The 18,361-nt window shown below is 39.9% G+C and overlaps 1 protein-coding gene across 1 annotated transcript in view; it reads right to left on the bottom strand.

Moving 5' to 3' along the window:
* Positions 1 to 17,603, bottom strand: part of COL9A1 (collagen type IX alpha 1 chain) — a 75,011-nt gene extending 57,408 nt beyond the window's left edge. The window contains exons 1-6 of the mRNA XM_056343501.1: positions 17,472 to 17,603; positions 17,073 to 17,146; positions 15,613 to 15,690; positions 15,343 to 15,475; positions 7,166 to 7,562; positions 46 to 123 (exon numbers count right to left, since the gene is read on the bottom strand). Coding sequence (XP_056199476.1) covers positions 46 to 123; positions 7,166 to 7,562; positions 15,343 to 15,475; positions 15,613 to 15,690; positions 17,073 to 17,146; positions 17,472 to 17,485 — 774 coding nt within the window. The 5' untranslated portion in view covers positions 17,486 to 17,603. The remainder of the gene's footprint in view (positions 1 to 45; positions 124 to 7,165; positions 7,563 to 15,342; positions 15,476 to 15,612; positions 15,691 to 17,072; positions 17,147 to 17,471) is intronic.
* Positions 17,604 to 18,361: the final 758 nt, after the last annotated feature.

The following is an 18,361-nucleotide window of genomic DNA, read 5'->3' as shown; positions in this document are numbered from 1 at the left end:
GCCGGCAGGGCAGCAGGGCCGGGCAGAGCAGGGCAGGGCACTCACCCGGGCTGGCAGTTCACCACAGCCTTCACGCTGGGGTCGCAGTGGGTCGCAGTGAATCACCATCCACTGGATTTCGAACTGGCAAATGCGGTGAAGATCACGTTAATTTGGGTCAGGGGGTCACCCTGGCTGAGGGTGTAATAGGAGGAACACTGGGCAGCTAAGGGCATGTTTTAAAAGGTAGGTATTTAATGGGAATAGCTACGGGTGTGTCAGAGAGCTCGGTCCAGAGCAGCGCCTCACACTGCACCCACAGAATCACAGAATGGTCAGGGTTGGAAGGTGGAGATCTAGTCCAACCCTGCTGCTAAAGCAGGTTCACCTAGAGCAGGCTGCACAGAGTCACACCCAGGTGAGGTTTGAAGGCCTCCCTAGGAGACCCCACCGCCTCTCTGGGCAGCCTGTTCCAGTGCTCTGCCACCCTCAAAGTAAAGAGGTTTTCCCCTCATATTTAGAAGGAACTTCCCCTGTTACAGTTTGTGCCCATTGCCCCTTGTCCTGTCACTGGGCACCATGTTCTACATTCCCCCACCTCTAACTGTGAAGGTCTTTTTAAAAGGAGGCATAAACTTGCCAAGGGATTTAAAAGAAGGCAATATTCCTCATGTGTCATTTCTTACATGTTCTCTCTAAGCACAGGCATTTTTCCTGATGCTATGTGACGGTTTTATTCAACACACAAAAGGACTTTCTGTCAGTGGATAGTTGTGCCTGTGAAGAATGGCAGGTCTGAGTACAGAAACATGGTCGAAGCATGCGAAGTTCAAGAAGCAGGAACATATGCACACTGGAAACAGTCTGCAACTGGGTACTATACATCTGTGAAATTTCACATCTTCTTTTAACATTTGTAATTACCACTAGAAAATAACAGAGGATTAAGGCAAACTTCCCCGCTGTTGCAACTGAAACTCTCTTGATGAGCTATATAGGTTAAAAAACATACCCTCTGCTGAGAGTTACCGAATAGCTCAAACATGTAGCTTCAGAGGTGTATCTGTAGATATATAATGCATCACATGGAATTCTAACTACCACAAGCACGTTAAGTTGTGCATATTTATTGTATCTAAGTTTTGAAGTCTTGGGTTGTTTTCTCTTCCCATCCCACATAGTATCAGCTTGACTTATGGACCACTAATGAGTAGTTTATCCAGAGATTTCTCAGTTTGATGATAAAATTTAGAGGCTCCTATTACTTTCTTTTCATTATCGATGGCTGAGGCTCTTTGGGGAAGGAAAGTTTTGGAATTTTTTTCTCGTTACAGCATTGAGCCTTGGTATGGAAAAGATTCTAATTTTTTTTTTTCTGAGAAGCTGAAAATAGAAGAGAATGTCTGGGGGCTTTCACTTCTTATTTCTTTGCTTCTTTGAGCCTTTCTTCTTGTTCTATTGAGCTAAAGTAGTTCCCCACCGTCCCTCCCACAACATAACGTATTGGTGCTTCCTGGCAGCCTTCTGTGCTTCCTCTAGGATACCTCATTCATTGCTCTCTTCAGTCCCAGCCCATAACTGATGTGGAAGGCAGATTGTCATTCTGAGATGCTTTTCTGTCCCATCACCATCCTTACATTGACTTAGTTCATGCTTACTGACAGAGCTAATTAATGCTTTGAGTCTAAAGTCCTTTAGGATCTCTGCAAGCCACCCACAAATCCCACAAGTTGCTTCTCTTTTTTTTGCTTTCACCTTTACCACTTCAGTGCTGCCACTCCTTAAATCCTTGCTATCATATCTCTAATTCTTTTTACTTAGCAGTCATCAGTCTCCAGAGTGCTGAGACTAAAGCACAAAAGAGGCAGTACCCTTGTTTCTTTTACCTGTTATCTGACACCACTATCTGTGAGTCATTTCTCTACCTTCTTTATCAAATTCTCGTTTTAAAACCTTTCCCAGTTCTTAGTAATAGACAACTAAATGTAATATACATGTAAAAGAATTGAATGTATACTGTAATTTAATACTACAAGGCAGCCATACAATAATAAAAACATGTGGGTATCTGGAGTCTGAAGATGAGGATTCATAAAAATGCATAAAAATAGGATCAAATGATACCTATATGATAAATTATTTCATACTGTACAACTAGATTATGAGTTCTGAGTCTCAGCGCTATCCATCTCTGAAGCTCACTTGCACAGGGAAAGAGGTACATAACTGGACCATAGTATTACTAAGGATGAAGTACAGGTACAAAGTTCTAAGAAATGAACCTCAGATAAATCAGGGGTAATCATGAAGCAAAGTTATCAAGATGTAATCTTTTAAGACTCATAGGTCAATATTTCTGTCATCTATTTTTCAAGATTCCTACAGGATTTTCGTGTCATCTTAATTTCTTAGTCTGCACAGATATAATTGGATTAGATGTACCTGTCTGTTCACTGTTTTGTCCTCTTAAGTTCTATGGAAATGCCTGCAAATGCCCACAGCTTTGCACATCAGAGTATCAGCTATGCAATTCAGCTGTCTTACTAGTGCTTTAGATGAGAGAGGTGAAGGTTAAGATGTAAATGAGTCCTAAATATCTATAGTATTTTCAGTATAGCATCAGTCACAGGGAAACATTTAGCAGTACTGTAGGCTTTAAGGAATACCATGACCCTCAGAGCACATTTGTAGGTCCCTTCTGGGAGAAATGGCTCCCTGTACCCCTCTGGGCTATTGCTGCCTTGAGGATGATTCAAGGTAAGACATCCCTTCAGGAGAAGTACAACTCAGCTAAGCAATTTTCGGGTGAAGGTTTTCTACAAATTTTTGTCAATGATATCTACATTTGTCCTAAGGCAAATCTGCTATTGACTTAAGTCATCAAGATTAAGCTACACATATTTAAACATATCTCATTCTAGAGCTATTTTAAACATGTTTTATCCATTTTCCTACATCTATGTAATAGGGGTTTAGAGCTTCACTTGCCTTGCATCTTTTTTCAAAGCCTTAGAGCAGTACAGCAAATTCTGGTGTTATTTGACTTTCCATAGCAAAGGTTCAGCCTTCTGAACGTGAGATTTTACAGGGTGAGGAAAAAAAACTGAGACATGACTTTTTACAGTACACAGACACAATCTGTTCTATGGTGTAGAATAATCCCTGTTCAGCAAATATTCATAAGCAGCTTCCTTTTAGATATTACAAGTGATGTAGCTGCCCTGAACTAGTTAGCATCATTAAATGTCAATTAAATAATGATCAAGGATAACTTCTAGTTAAGTGTTTAGTGTCTATTATGAGAAAATCAGGGTAATGCCTCTGAAATCGCAGAAAGTAAGGCAATTTATATCATCTCAGATCAGTTAATCTTTCAGCAGTAAGAAATGGATGCCTTTACCTTTCTATAATAAACACATAATTGAGGAAGTTCCTTTTCAGTTTTGAAATGATGCTCTATCTTGTATTGCTTAGAGATTATAGTGGATTATTTGAATTACTTTTAGATAAAAAGAGCTATCTTCTTTTTTATCTAAAAAAAAAAAAAAACCAGCTGTAAACCTGTATAAAAATTTGTCCTCCATAAAACATCCCAGAAATCCTGGAATACATCTTTTTAAAGACTCAAAGGCAAGCTGTAGTTTCTAATAGAACTCTATTGCTTTCCTAGGCAATCACAGTAACAACAAGCAATGAAGAATCTCTTTTAAAATGACATGTATTACAGCGCATTTATAAGAAGTTGACCTATTCTGGAAGATAAATAGAGCACTCAGACAATATTGCAAAAAAGAATAGGAAACACATAATTTATGCCCTTTAGAAATTATACCACTGGAAGTAATATACTTTAGCAACGCCTGGAAATAAATTAGAAATTGTGCCTGGGACATATTAAATAACCAAGACTGCTAAGATGTTTAAACCGAGTATAGTCAAGCAGGTTAAAGGATAAGCCTACAATATCCCCGAACTAGATTTATTTACTCTATTTAAAGAGAAACTAAATGTGTGGGCTAAACCAGAAAGTTGTTCAATATAAATAGTAATTTTAAATTATTAGTCCATCAGATTGTGTGATTTCTTTATCATAATTTCAGAGAATATTGTCTTCCTAAACCTACAGTGTTGTAGTATCAGGTTGGACCACTACCATTGTCATTTCAGGCTTCATAGCACAGGCCATGCAATTCGTTCCAGTGCGTTCTATGTCAAACCCACAGTTCTGTCTTAATTAAAGTGTATTTTTAGACATCCAAACTCGGTTTAAAAATGTGATGCGATGCTTATTTTCTTCCCTCATAATTTGTTCCATACTTCCTTATTCTTTTTGTCAAGAAACATGCATCATATTCCTGTTTTAAGACCTACCTTATGCAAAGATATTTTTTTCATAAAATACATTGAATAAGACTGAACCTTCCCAGAAGCATGCTAAAGGTGTAAACAAATATTTTGCATGATAAGTAGTGAATTGTAAAAATTACTTAATTCCATTTTGCCCTTTCATCCCTGAAGAAGGGTGTCCTATATTTAAAGTAAATTCACACTAGTGCCTAATGACGTATGTACTTAAACATAGATGAGACAGAACTTAATGCTAAATACTCTTCCCCTACCAGATGCCTGAAGAGCCTAGGGTAAGCAGTTTTCCTCTTTTGTATACCTTGCTGAAAAGAGCAAGTCGCTGCAAAACACAGGCTGCAGAGGAAGGAGGTTTCCTCTGCTGCTTTTCCCGTCTTCCTAATCCTAGCCAAAGGTCAGCCAGAGCACCAAAAGAGAAGGGGGAGAAGTCTGAGTTCTTGCCAAGGTGATCTTAGTACCACATCTCTCTCCTCATTTGTAGGCTGCCATTTCTAATCATTACTTCAACAGACAAAAGAAACCCTCCTTGTTTTTAAAGGAATGGTTCTGTGCCTAACTTGGGGGTGTATACTAACTGTGGCACTGTATACCAGGTGTTGTAATACTACTGCATTAATGCCTATAGCTCTCTGTGCATTTAATCTAAGTGTCTTTCCAAAAAGGAATACAGTACTAGGGTAGAATTTTTTTCATCATAGTAACATGCAGAGACTACGTAAAGTGTTCATCATCCCATTCGTGCACCAGTATCACTTAGACCAGTTAGCAAAGCTAAGGTATATATGCAGCTAATCATTACATTATCAGCTCCAGCTGACCACTTTTGAATTACATTTTCAAAGACTAACTTGTGTTTTCAACAGAATTAGTATAAATTTTCAGCTATAGGAATTTCCTAATCCACATCTATAGCAACATTAGATAGCCACTTTCAGACACCTGGGGCAGCTTTCTGTAAAACTGATTTCTGTCCAGTGCAATATAGTAACCAATACCTACAGAGGAGATGAAGCATGAGATTTTTCTTGTGTTGTAATGTTTCCCCTTTTCAAGTTTATACAATGCTGGTTATCCTTTGGCCATATTTTTTTGCAAACTGTGAAATATAGTTAAAAGATTATATCTCACTTCACACTGTTTATTTCAAAGTTGATGCAAAACTTCAGTGTAGGGATGTAGTATCTGATTCTCTTTTGCCATTCAACTTGTTCTGAAATAAGTACCTGATATACATATGAGTAACTTACCATTTGTATTATATATTCCTAACACACTTGAAGAGGATCCTTGGAAAAGGAACAGGATGATATTTGGAACTTATCAATGTTTTCTGCAATTTTTTCAACTGTGTTTTTGAAACTATTTCCTTTTAACCTACAAAGTGAATTGAGAAATAACCTTCCCAAAGTCTTAAATGAGATTTAGTGCCACATGGGACAAAATTATCACATTATTCAGCATAAAGTATAGTATAACTCATTAGCTGAGAAAACACTAGCTGAGCAAACGCTTTCATGGATGTCAAAAAGGCCAAATGCAGATGTGACAGCTACCAACTTGTTTCTGTCAGAAATTACAGATATGTCACTTTGTATGTATTTTATATTTATCGCTTGCCTCAGAAACTAAATCAGATAAATAATAAGACCCCTGAGGGATTTTTTATTGTTTTCTTTGTTGAAGGGCACAAAAGCATTCAATATTTACCATATGTCACCCTCGATGTTATATTTTCCAGCAAAAAAACTCTCCTTGCAATGTAGTAGCATGAGAAGGATATTTTCAACATTAAATCTAAACAGGATGCAGAGTAAGTATTTCACTGCCTGTTCTTGCTATACAGAATAAAGAAGCGCTCCATAGTGAGTTTAGGTGTCTACTACAATGCTCCAGGGAAAGTTCAATATCTAACAAAGGGATTCACAGCAGCCATGATATGGTGGTAGGATATCCTGAGTGAGCCAAGAGAAGGCACTGTGGAAAAGGATGGGCTTTATGTCTCAGCCCTGCTGGGCCCTTCGCTTGGATTGGATCTAGTCTCCGATGCTACACTTATCCCTCATAGGATTCATAAACAAGAACCTTTTTTAAGAGTTCAGCCTCTACTCCACGTCAAGTCTTTTTCAAAAAACTCAAACTAATTAAAGAGAAAAAGCAACTGTTACCATGATCATACCAAGTAGCACAATGATTAGAACAGTCTCCTGAGGTATAAGGTACTCATGATAATCTCTGATTTAGCACAGAGTTTTAAATATGGGTCTCATTTCCTGTGTGAACGTCAGAGTAGATCAAAAAAGACCTCCATCAATCTCTTTTACAGGAGATACTCCCTTTACATTAATGATCTAAAATATTTATTCTGCCAGTGACACATTTAATTGTCTCTAGGTGGTGGTCAGTGCATGCATATGAAAGAGGGGTCTCAGTTCTTGCTCGATTAATGTTTTGCTCTCTTTGGTGTGAGGTACAGCCCACAAATCCATGTCCTGAGAATTCCTTCTAGATCAAGCTCCCCATATGAGACAAGCAGAGGAACACCCAACTGATACTACATCCAGGCAGAGCAGAATCCAGTGACAGAATTGTGGATTTCTGAGAAATTTCACTATTGAAACTTAGACATAACCTGAGTCATCTCTTACTTTACACAATATGTGCAAAATTTAAAAAGCAAAGCTATTACTTACCTGCCAAGGAGTTGTTATTTTCTGCCATTTCTGCTTTCAGAAAACATTTGAAGATGCATTTCACAAAAAAGCATTAAGTGTAAAGATCCTATAAAACACTTTTTGCAGTAGGAAAATATTTTGGAACTTACCGGAACAGAAATTTGAGGATTATTTTTAAGTTTTCCAAGCACAGCAACGCCATCAATGCTGATTTTCCCTTTTGGTTTTATGTTTAAGGTTTCTATTTTAATACAGTCAATAAAAAGCGTGACACTGTTTGCTTCCACACTTATCATAAGCTTGTGCCACTGGGAGTCAAACAAGAAAGGCAAATGCAAAAATGACGCAGTTTGGAGATGTCCATCCACTCCTTTATAAGAAAACTCAACACTTTTCATTTGACCATTAAGATTCACTGCCACTTGTTCTTTTCCTGAAGAATCCTGAATTTGCCAAATAGTCCAGTATTTCTGAAGTGTGGCCCCAGTCATCCGAAAAGTAGTTAGAAAGGAATATTCGTCGGGAAGTCCATTGGAATATATGGCACTGTGTAGGATCAAAATACGGTATGTTTGTTGTGTTCTGCAAAGCTCTACATATCACCACAGAGAAATGAGAAACAGTGACTCAGTGGAACCATATTTCAACCATACTTTTATCAGTGCTCTTCTGCATGCAAGTGCCCCAAATGGGATGTCCTTTTGAGTCATTGGTGTTGCTAACAGCAAAAGGAACTGGTTCAGAAACGTGGGTTCTTCTAACATTGTACAATACTTACAACAACCTTTTCTATGTGGATGGGGCAGTGTAGGGAATTGTAAAGGAATGAAGGCAGGTTAATTAACACTGATAACATACAGCTGTGGGCTGGCTTCAGGGGCAGGGGGTTGGCTGACTTAGATAATGTGCAGCTGTGGCTGGTTCCTGCTAAGTGGTTAAATAGCTCTAAGGGGTGTGGAAGGGGAGCATCAGATGAAGAGCAATCTGGAGGAAATAGAGGGAGGGGAGAGAGTGTGCCCTGGATGTAGGAGAGACATGGAGGGGGCCCAGATGAGGAGAGGCTGGCTGGAAGAGGAGCCTGGAGAAGGAAGACTCTGGACACAGTAGAGGCAAGAAGCAGGGTGGACTGGCCTGAAGAGGTTGAAGAAAGGGCACAGACAGTAGATGAACTTTTGAAACCTTGTGGGGGATTTGTGGCTGTGCCGGGGCAAGGTGTGGGAACTACTTATTGATGTTAACCTGGTATGTGAGGGTAAAGGCCTTGTTATAGCTGCCTAGTTTTTGATAGTGCTGTGACAGGGCAGCAACAAACTCCTACTTCAGATTTAGGAAGTATATCCTACAACTATGCTGTTTCCTACTATTAGACTTACAAAATCGGTCAACATAGCGTAACACTATAACTAGGCAGGTAGATACTGCAGATCATTTGGTTTTGAAGACATAAGAATATCTTTTGCAAATGCACTTTCTTGTTCAGCCTGACAATAATAAGTTTGTTAATGTATTAGCTATCACTTCAGCAGAAAGTATTCCACAAATCATTCACTGAAAAATATACACGTAGTAGGAACCCACACTAAAAATGTATTATGTCCTGTGACGTTCAACTACAAGGCCACAAATAGCAGGGAGCAGATTTGCCACATATAAAAAATGTTTCATTGTTCTGTAACTCCCACAACAGGTGAGACTTGAAAGCACAAACAAGTACTGCTGGCTGTGTCACTGTGCAAAAGAGTAATGTCATTTTTTTTATCTTAAATGTGTCAGTTAATCCAGTAGAACATTTAAGATGTATGCCTTTCCATATTCTATGGATCATAAAATTGTAGGTCATAATCATCAATAAATTATTTGCCATCTATCCACCTTTAAGAATAAGTTGTGTTTGAATGAATTTTTTAGGTACAGAGACATGCAGAGCTATTTGTCACCGGCATTCATTAGAATAACGTCTCAGGCAAGTAGGCATTTTGAACAAAGATTATTTTTGAGTTGCATATCAATCCTATCTCAGTAGCAATTTAGCCAGCATTAGTGAACCTCAGGCTTTAGGCTGGGGGGGGGCGGGGACACACTACCAAAAAAAAAAATTAATTCTTATTCTCTGTGCTTGATGACTACTGATTTATTAAGAGAGTACTTCCAGATAAAGACTCTGTGGTTTGTAGTTCGGTGTTAGTGTCTAAAGCTGTAGTGCAATCATATTCCAGCAGGCGACGGCACAGCCTCAGCAAGATTTCCGTATGGACTAAGGCAAACCTGGCAGCCGCAGCAGCAGCTTCACCTTAGTAATAAGGCTGCCCAAAATGCTGGTATTTCTCTTTTTTTTTTTTTTTTTTTTTTTTTTTCCTCCCCAAGAGCCTTTAAATACATCCAAAAGCTGGTGGGAATGATGAAGGGAAATGTTCATTTGGAAGATTATCTCATTGCACAAGGTGTGGAGATATACAAAGCTGGAAGAGGAGTTCCTTGCCAATATCTTTAAACTGTCTATGATTTGCTAGGACTTGTGTCTCTTTGACTGTGGATGCAGTAGTCTGTCTCAGCTGGCTTTGGCTGATAGGATTTCCTCTAGTTTATCGTGTTGTCTCGTTTTGTTTCGGTTTGTATCTTGCATTCTCAAATGCAAATGTTGCTGTGTGGATACTGTAGCTTTCCTCCTGTTCTGAGCACTTTTGGGTGTTTACTACTATCCCTATGCTTCCTTGTGTTAGGCTTCTAGCTTACACAACATGTTTATATATCCTTTCCTGCTCCAGGAAGATACACCCTCTCACCACCACCGACACACGTTCACTCTTTCTTAGCTCCTGATCCAGTTCAGCATGTCTTTTATGGCCTTCTGTGTCCTTCTTCCACTATAATCTCTTAAACAAGCATTTACATATCTACTGCTAAAAACTTAACTTCTCTGAGCCATTTATCACTTCACTTGCTGAATCCCACTGTTTGAAGAACAAACACGCAGCACAAGAACTGATTTTACTATGACCATACTGAAGGTGTTATTGTTAGGTAATTTTTTAACTAACCTCCTTGTGACATTCCAGTTTCTCTATCAAGTTCAGTGATTCCAGGGGATCTGATATGCTGAGCTCTATAGCTAAAGGAAGCAGTACTAACCCCAGATCCCCTGAGGAGAGGTTTCCATTCCTTCTCTGGACTGGTAAGTTTTGCTGTCATGACAATACTGGTTAAACTATCACATATGTTCTCACCCCACCTCAGCTGACATAACTATACTGGCAAAAAGCCCCCAGAACAAACCACAAACCAACCAACCGAACAAAAAAACCTAGTAAGTAAACATAGTTACACTTTTTGATAAGAAGATTGTTTGTAAAAGATTGGCAAGAGGATTCTTTGCACCATATTTGGCTATAGCATTAGTCTTTTACAAGCCATCATATGGGTCCTCCTTTTTCAAAAATTAAAAGAGAAAATAAAGTGATATACAAAGTGATATACAAAGAAGAGAAATTGGGTAGAGGCTTCTGCCATTGGTAAGAGACAAGTAAATTATAGGAAATGTATACAGAACAGCAAAGATAAAAAGTCAGTGAACAAAAATGGATAAGTATCCACATTTTAAAAAAACTTTTAATAAGCAATGAGAAGAACTGCTGCCTTTAGACTAAAGACTCGGTATCAGTAATGTGACTGAACATAACGAAGCACAGGATGACCCATCACTAAAAAGGTACTCTGCAGGGGACTGTTACTGTGTAAGATTTGTACCTATAATTCTGTAAGTAAAGCATAGACTGATTCTCATCTCAGTTACTCCAACAGCAATGAAAAGCAGTTCCACTGGCTTTAGTGGTTTCAGTGTATTTCAATACACAGTTTTCCCCAAAGCCTGTAATCCTTACATAGGCAAAACCCTACTGAAGTCAGTAGATTAAAATGCTAAATATTTGGAAACCATGGCAAATTTATCATGGTATTTAAATAAACAATGGTTGAGAAGCTATTCCTCCATCTCACTGCAAAGTGAATACTGGATTCTGTCATCTTCTTGAATAGCTGATAACTATGTAAGCATTTAAATTATTTCCATAGATTATTTTTAACATACATGTTTCCAATTCCACTGATTTATGGAAGGAAATCAAACAATTTTAAATTTAGCATCAGGCAAATGAGCAAAGGAAGAATTAATATGAAAAAATATTTCAAGGACAGAGGCCAAATTCAGTCCTGACCCATTTCCTAGCCGCTTAAATTTGCCAGGGACATAAGCCATCAGAGCATTTATTTTATTTGGGTTTGTATCTCAACTTTGTAAGATAGCAGCCTGGTCCTGCTTTCCTTGTGTTCTCTGGCTATTATTAACTGCTTTAATTGTGTAATGAGTGCAAGGTCTGGTCAATATTTTATCAGATATTTGAATCCTTGCTTAATTTTTCTAAATACTGGGTGGGGGGTTGGGGAGAGTTTGAAATATTTGTAATGCATCTAAGGGAACTTCTGAAACACTACTGTTTTCTTTTATCTTTTTCATAAAAACTTAAGACTCTTATTAATCCTGTAGCATGAGTGCATACTGGGAAGATTTCTTTGAATTTTCAAGGCTGAGTGCTACTGATGCATCAGCATAACCAAGATAACTCATCTGAATAGGTGGTGGAAGCCCTGAGTAGTCCCACTGACTTCAGGATTCAAAGCAGCAGAGTATGTTAAAAGGTTGACTATGTACCAATTTGAATACTACAAAGCAACTGCTTATTTTATTAAACCTGTTTCTTTAAGAATTCATTTCTTAGGTGAGCTCCCTTGCCCACTGAGATAACTTACTCCTTGCTAAATTAAGATTTTAGAAATGTTAGTACAACCCACTGGAGGTGGGTGTAGAAATTCCTCTGGCCAACCTCGTGATAATGCAGTATCATATACCCAGCGGTGGGGGTTCCTTTGCTCAAGCTGAAGACACTTGTGTCTGCACCTCCTGAAGCCTCCTAGAATCATAGATGACCTGGCAGGCACTATCTGGCAGCCATCAAATAAGCTATAACAATAAAACCTAGCTAAGCATTTTTAAAAGCAATTGTCCAAAGTCATCAGCCAGATGTAATTTGTTAGGATTCATTACCCTCAGCTGATCTTTGTTTTTCAGAAACATCCAGTTCTTCTTAGCTGCATTTTTGTCTTTTTCATTACAGTGTCATCATTGATATCTATGTAAGATATCTTACTTGTAGTGCAGAAGGAAAAACACCTGAAGAACTTTGGTGGCTGGATGTAGAAAAGCCAGACCTTCAGGTATATTCATTTGAAGAGCATTACTTCACAGAAAAGCATTATTCCCAAAGGAAAAGCCAGGAAATCAGCCTATGAAATTCTCTGGATGCTCCAAGCCTACTGATAAAGCTTTATAAACTTCCTATTTTAATTTAATAATTTCTTATCTTAATGTTTGTCATGTCACCTGTTAAGGTGGTCTGCAGTACACTGCTACTCCAAATACAAACACTGTTCAAAAGGCAGCTTCAACCTTTACCTTGCTCTCCTTTCTGCTGAGATGAGGATGCAGCCAAAGAGGTATCACTTCTGGTTTCATAGGCTACCTTCATGCTACAACATGCAGTATGCCCAGGACTGTTCTCTGATACTGAGTTCAGCAGGCATGAAAAATTTTAAATCTGCTTACTTCTGAAATATGATGACTATATGCAAGCTGCACATTGGCGATGGACCATGACCTATGCTAGCTGTCAAGCTGTGCCCAGGAGCTGTTCAAAGAGTGCTAATTAGCCTGGACCTAAACCATGCTAAAGTCTTGTATAATATTTTAACAGTATAGATGATCAAGTGTGAATGCCTTGGAATGTTCCCTAGTGTTAACTTATCCATGTAGACACAAGGGCCTTGTGATGTGATAGGTGCATTTGCAAAGTCAAAGGATGAAGATTTCATCCAGTGCATAAAGATAGCTAGCCTTTTTCCCCCCACATAAAAACATTTAATGAACACGTTCCTTTGAACTAATATATTATTTAAAGCTTGCAATTAAAAATCAATGCAATTATTATCCAAATTACTAGTATTAATTTTGTACTTACTAACTGGTGGACACCTACAGAAGGTACATAGATTAAACTGAAAAATGACAGGTTCGCTATGTTAGAGAAAATGGGTATGAGTCATAGCAGTTTCATGGTCCCTTATTACACAAGGAACATTATATTGATTCTTCAGCAGATGTTATGCTGGAAGAAGCAATGGCCAATGGGAATTTATTTGGATGATGGGAGAAGCTCAAGTCAAGACTTGTGTGCAATCATCTCTGCTCATGTTGGGATATACTTCTGGACATGCCAAGTACACCAAGCAGCAAAAAGACCAAGCTACAATTCAGTAGCATTTTAAGGAAGCAGTGTAAGCTTTGCAAGGCATAAGCTATTGCTACAGCAAAGACTGAATGTATATGCTGAGCCATGCCCATCTAACTGAGCTCTCGTTGCCATGCCATAGCCACTGTAACATGGGCTTGTCTGCCTTGGTATAATAAGCACACGCTACTCTAAAAATTTGTTTTACTATTGCTGGTAAGTACTGACTGGACAGTGACAGTTGGGCAAGCCCTCTGTGCTGACACTAATTGGCTTGCTGCCGTTTCTACGTATGCGCCCACCTCCCCATCCCTTCCTCAAAATCCTTGAAAGTCTTGTGTCAGGGTACGGGCTTTCTTAGAGAGACCCCTCCCTATTTTATAAGGCAAGAGAAGACACTGCCCATGGCTGTCCGGTTACCTGGGGCTAACGTGGCTGCTCATTAACGAAGGTGTGAGAGGAGCTCTCTGCAGCAGGGCAGGCATGGAGCCTGCCGTGTTGATGGAGGGTCCCTCCCCAGTGCTCCAACAGCACTTGTGCCTTCGTGCCCACGCACCCAGCTGGGGAAAACGCTGCTGTGTATTTTTCCCAAGCCCATGCTAGTCCTGGCTGCCCCCTCTCCCGGGCCAGCAGGACTGGGGGCGCCGGGGCAGGTACCGCCGGGTTACACGCTCCGCCTGCGCCCCGCCGTGCCCGCCCTGCGCAGCCCGCGGCGGGGCGGGGTTTCAGCACCGCGGGCGCGGACAGCTCCGGGTGCCCCCGGGAACCGCGCGCTGTCCGTACGTACTGCGCGTGCGAGTGACGGGGCGCGGGGGGAAACGCAGCAGCGGCCCAGGGCTGCTGCAGTGCCCGGGTCTGAGAAAGGCAGAGCTACGCCCACGCCATTAAACACGCTCAGCTTTCCTTGAGGTGCTCTGCTTAACTTGCTAACTCCTGTAACATTCTCAGGCGTTCCGTCACCCCAAATTCATACCAGTAAAACCCACCTACCGTGCCACATTATAAATATTATGTGGAGAGGTGTGGGGTTGTTTTTTAAATTATTGGAAATGGCTTAAAGCGTGCCTCTCCTGAGCTGTGAGCCCCAGCTGCTTGCTGCCAGCTTCACTCCCAAGACAGTTTGCTGGGAGGGGCACGCTGTGAAATGACTGGAGCAGAGCAGCCAGGTCAGGCTCAGTAACAGAGCAGCAGCACACCGATGGACTAGAGCACAGTCAGCACCGATTATTCCTAGCTGAAACAGTAGTCTCATTAAAGGTCTTGCCAGTTAATTGTGAAGTAAAGGCATTCTTAATTACATAAGGTGCTGGATGAGAATCAATTTGCCTAAGTTTGGCAAAGACATCTCTGCCTTGCTGTACCGTCTCTTTTCCCTCACTGGCAGCAAGTCTGGCCCATAAAGCACAAACACAATGACATTCCTAAATCCTGGCTCCTATTGTAACTTGTCTGCGACATGCTAAGAGTAGTTTTCATCTTTTATAGACCAAGTGACCATAAATCAGCCAGGAATATGCATGTACCTGTTATCCAAAAAGCAAAAAAAACCAACCCCAAAACAAACAAACAAAAAAACCCCTTACCATACAACCAATCCACTTTTATCCTACCTTGTTAATCCAAAAGATCACTTTGTGTCAATGTTTTGAGAAAACTTTCCTCTCTCCTGTTATCTTTTCTTTGCTTCCCTATCCCTTTTCCAGTCATCATCAACTTTTGGCTTCACTTCTTAGGGATAATTCCCTTTCTATCAGCAAATCTTGAGGCACCCTGAGCAATATCATTGGTAGAAGAAAGTGGAAGTCCCTGAAACTGCTGTTATAGAATCAGTCTGGTCTTACTGGTGGCAATGGAAAAAAAGTTGAACTCCTCTTTCACCTTCCAAAAGCTTTGCAAATGAGATGATCTAGCTGGGGAGAGGATCTAGTCCTCAGACAACAATATTGCAAAACATGTAGTTTTTAAACCCAAACAACAAGAAGCATTACCTGGTTGGGATCCTGAAGTCTCCATTGGGTCCCAATTTATAAGCCACTTGTAAAGAAGTGGAGCCCACTACTCTCTGTATAATTCCTTGGGAAGCAGCTTTTTCTATTTGGAACTGAGAAATCAGGTCAAAGCCTACAAGAAAAAAATATAAGCGTCCAGTATTTAACTTTCATTTTAATTTAATTAAAAACTTGTGCAGTCACATGAATATAACCTGATAAAGTTTCTGAACAGCAGCTTTTCCTTGAAAAAGTCAGGACACTACTTGCCTGGTAAGTCGTCTTGACCAATCCTGATTGTTGGGCAGAGATCTGTTCTCTGACTGGCACCCAGAATGGCTGGTAGTCCTACAAAAAAGGATGAATTTATAAACCATGCCCCTGCACATTGCCTCAGATCACCTTAAAATAATAAGTGAAGCAACTGTATGAATATTATAAATGAAAGTTAATAATAATAATAATTAGATGTATATAATAATAAATTTAAACTGTACTCAGTGAAATCAGAGCTCTAAGAAAACGCTAATAAGCGTCTGTTTCTAAAGAACTCCAAATTTAAAATTATAACCTGAGTAATTAGTTGATTTTTTTTTTTCCCCCAAGCCTCCAAATGAGAGTGCTATAATAATTCTTCTCTTGCAGAGCTACGGAGAAGCAGTGGTAGCATAAGAAGGCCTGCTGTGTAAGGAGTTTTTTGGTTTGGAACTTTTGGTGGTTTAAGCAAACTTTGGGAAGAATGCCTGTTACCTAAATCAACAGTCTCTCTAGTCCCAAGGAAACTTAAACAAACCTCATGCCAACTAAAGGGACTGTTGAGAAACTGTTGGCATCTTTTCCATCCTTTCTGGTGTTCCAGGTGTTCCCATCTTCCTCTGTGCCACATTTCATCAGAGAAGGATTATTCATGAAATATAGGGTGGCAGCAAGAGGAACATATAGGTCTTTTTTGTTGACCCAAACAAGAATGTAGAAGAAATTAATTTCAGGAAACCAAATTTTAAAATCCAATTTTTCAGAATATTATCTGTCAAAAAGCTTTGCAATCAGCATGAAAATCTACCAGATTCCCTTAATTTAAGGAAAGAGGAAGGAAAAATAAAAATTTATTTGAAGAGTTTAAGTGTCATGTGCAAGTCCAGTATCAGGTCAGTCTGGAAAATATTAGTAGAGTCTGGGTGGGGAAGAATGAAGAGTGCAAGTTAGAGGGAGATACATTTCTAACCTACAGAGAGCCTCTTGTGTGCTGCAAAGGCTCAGCCATAAATGTGGGTTTCCTTCTGACAACATAGACTTAAAGGGAACATTCAGGTTGACATGTTACACCTTAGAAATGGCCTCATTCTATATTATTTGATGGCTGACATCCAGCCATTCACATTTTATGCCCAGCAAATAAAGTAGAACCAGTTTGTTGCCACACATAGCAAATAACATCTTAACTAGAAGCAATGAAAGACAGAAGGAGGTTTGTGACCTGCCTACCACCTATAGCCAGATTTTAATCCTTACTTTAACAATACATCTAACAGACATCTAACAGACTTTAACACACAGCTCTTGCTTTTTCCCCTCTTTCTTATATGCATGCATACATACATACACATAGACAGTTCTGTCTTTCTGTGATGGCTAGCTAGAGAGTATTTTAATTTTGAATAAGCTCAGAATAATTCTTTTGACAGTCAAAGTTACAGAAAGATGAAATGCAGATAAATCTGTCTCCTTACTTGATTGTTGCTGGATCGTGGCTGAGATGAAAGACCACAGAAAACTACACATGCAAAAGAAAGCTGTAATTTTCCTGTAAACAGAAAGAAAACTTCAGTATGAATCTATAGTTTTTGACAGATTCTGTTATTGACTTTCTCCTCAGAGCTATGCATATTAAATGTATAAAAACCCCAGTTAAGGATTTACTAACAGATCTGACAAGATAATTTCTTTACGTGAGAACTTTTTATCTTTGCCTTATAATAAAACATGTCAATACAGCTCTTTCTATTACCATTTCCTTCACATAATGATGTCATAAAACCAAGCAACAAAGGCAGCAGCTGGCAAGGACAGCTTTAACTGCTTCTAATCTCTTATTTACAGATGTCTCTAAATCCCAAATGTTCTCTTACCAGTTGCTTTTCATCTTTGCTGCTGGCTCTCCTCACTCCGCTCATGTGAATACGTGGTGCATACAAGTCACACCGCCTGCTTCCCTCTCATTAGCCCTGTAGAAGAGAGAGGCAACGGGTGCAGCCGCCTCCTCCTGCCCCGCGCAGGACCCAGCCGGGAGGAGGGTGCAGGCTGCTGCCTCTGTTTTAATCTTGCAAAGGGAAGGAGGTGGAGGCTGGACAGACATGTGTCCTGGCAGGCTCCGAGGGCGGATCTCTGGAGCCAGTTGAGTATAAAGAATCCAAGAGAGCAAAGAAAAGGCTACTGCTTGTGCCAGCATCAGGGCAGGGAGATTAAGAAAATGCGAGTTCCATGATGCCAGTTACTGAATAGCAGGGTCTGCTGTTCAGCCAGGCAGGTGACAGAGTACTACGTACCAGGAAGTCTGAGGAAGTTGGTGGCCCTGGCGTGGTGTTAAGACTAAAAGCTCTGAGTACAAGGGAGCCCTGGTTCTGTAAGGCAGGCATTTCCATTTCTCACTGATTTGCTCATCAGGTGGACTCAGGTGAAGCCTGTCTGGTTGTGTCCCAGCTGGTTTTTCTGAAAAAAGCCAGTTATGTAAGAAGGTTTTCATTGCTTAAACTCAAACCTTTTCAAGGAATACACATCAGTTTCACTAAGCAGACTTTTGTTTTTCTGTTGCTTATTGATAAAGCACTCTCTTTCCATAGACTATTATACATTTGGACACACAAAGAGACTTAATCATATTTGCTCACATGGACATAAAAAGACAGAGACACACTAAAATCTGTATGCATGAAAAGACCAAGGGAAAGAGGTGAACAGCTGGAAGGTCCCAATAGTTACCACAGTCAAAATTCATGTACGTATGGAAAAGTATGCCAGG

The sequence above is a fragment of the Falco biarmicus genome, chromosome 6 (genome assembly GCF_023638135.1).
Source record: "Falco biarmicus isolate bFalBia1 chromosome 6, bFalBia1.pri, whole genome shotgun sequence".
Lineage (NCBI taxonomy): Eukaryota > Metazoa > Chordata > Aves > Falconiformes > Falconidae > Falco > Falco biarmicus.
The sequence above is the reverse complement of the archived record's forward strand: the minus strand, read 5'-3'. Positions and strand labels throughout refer to the sequence as shown.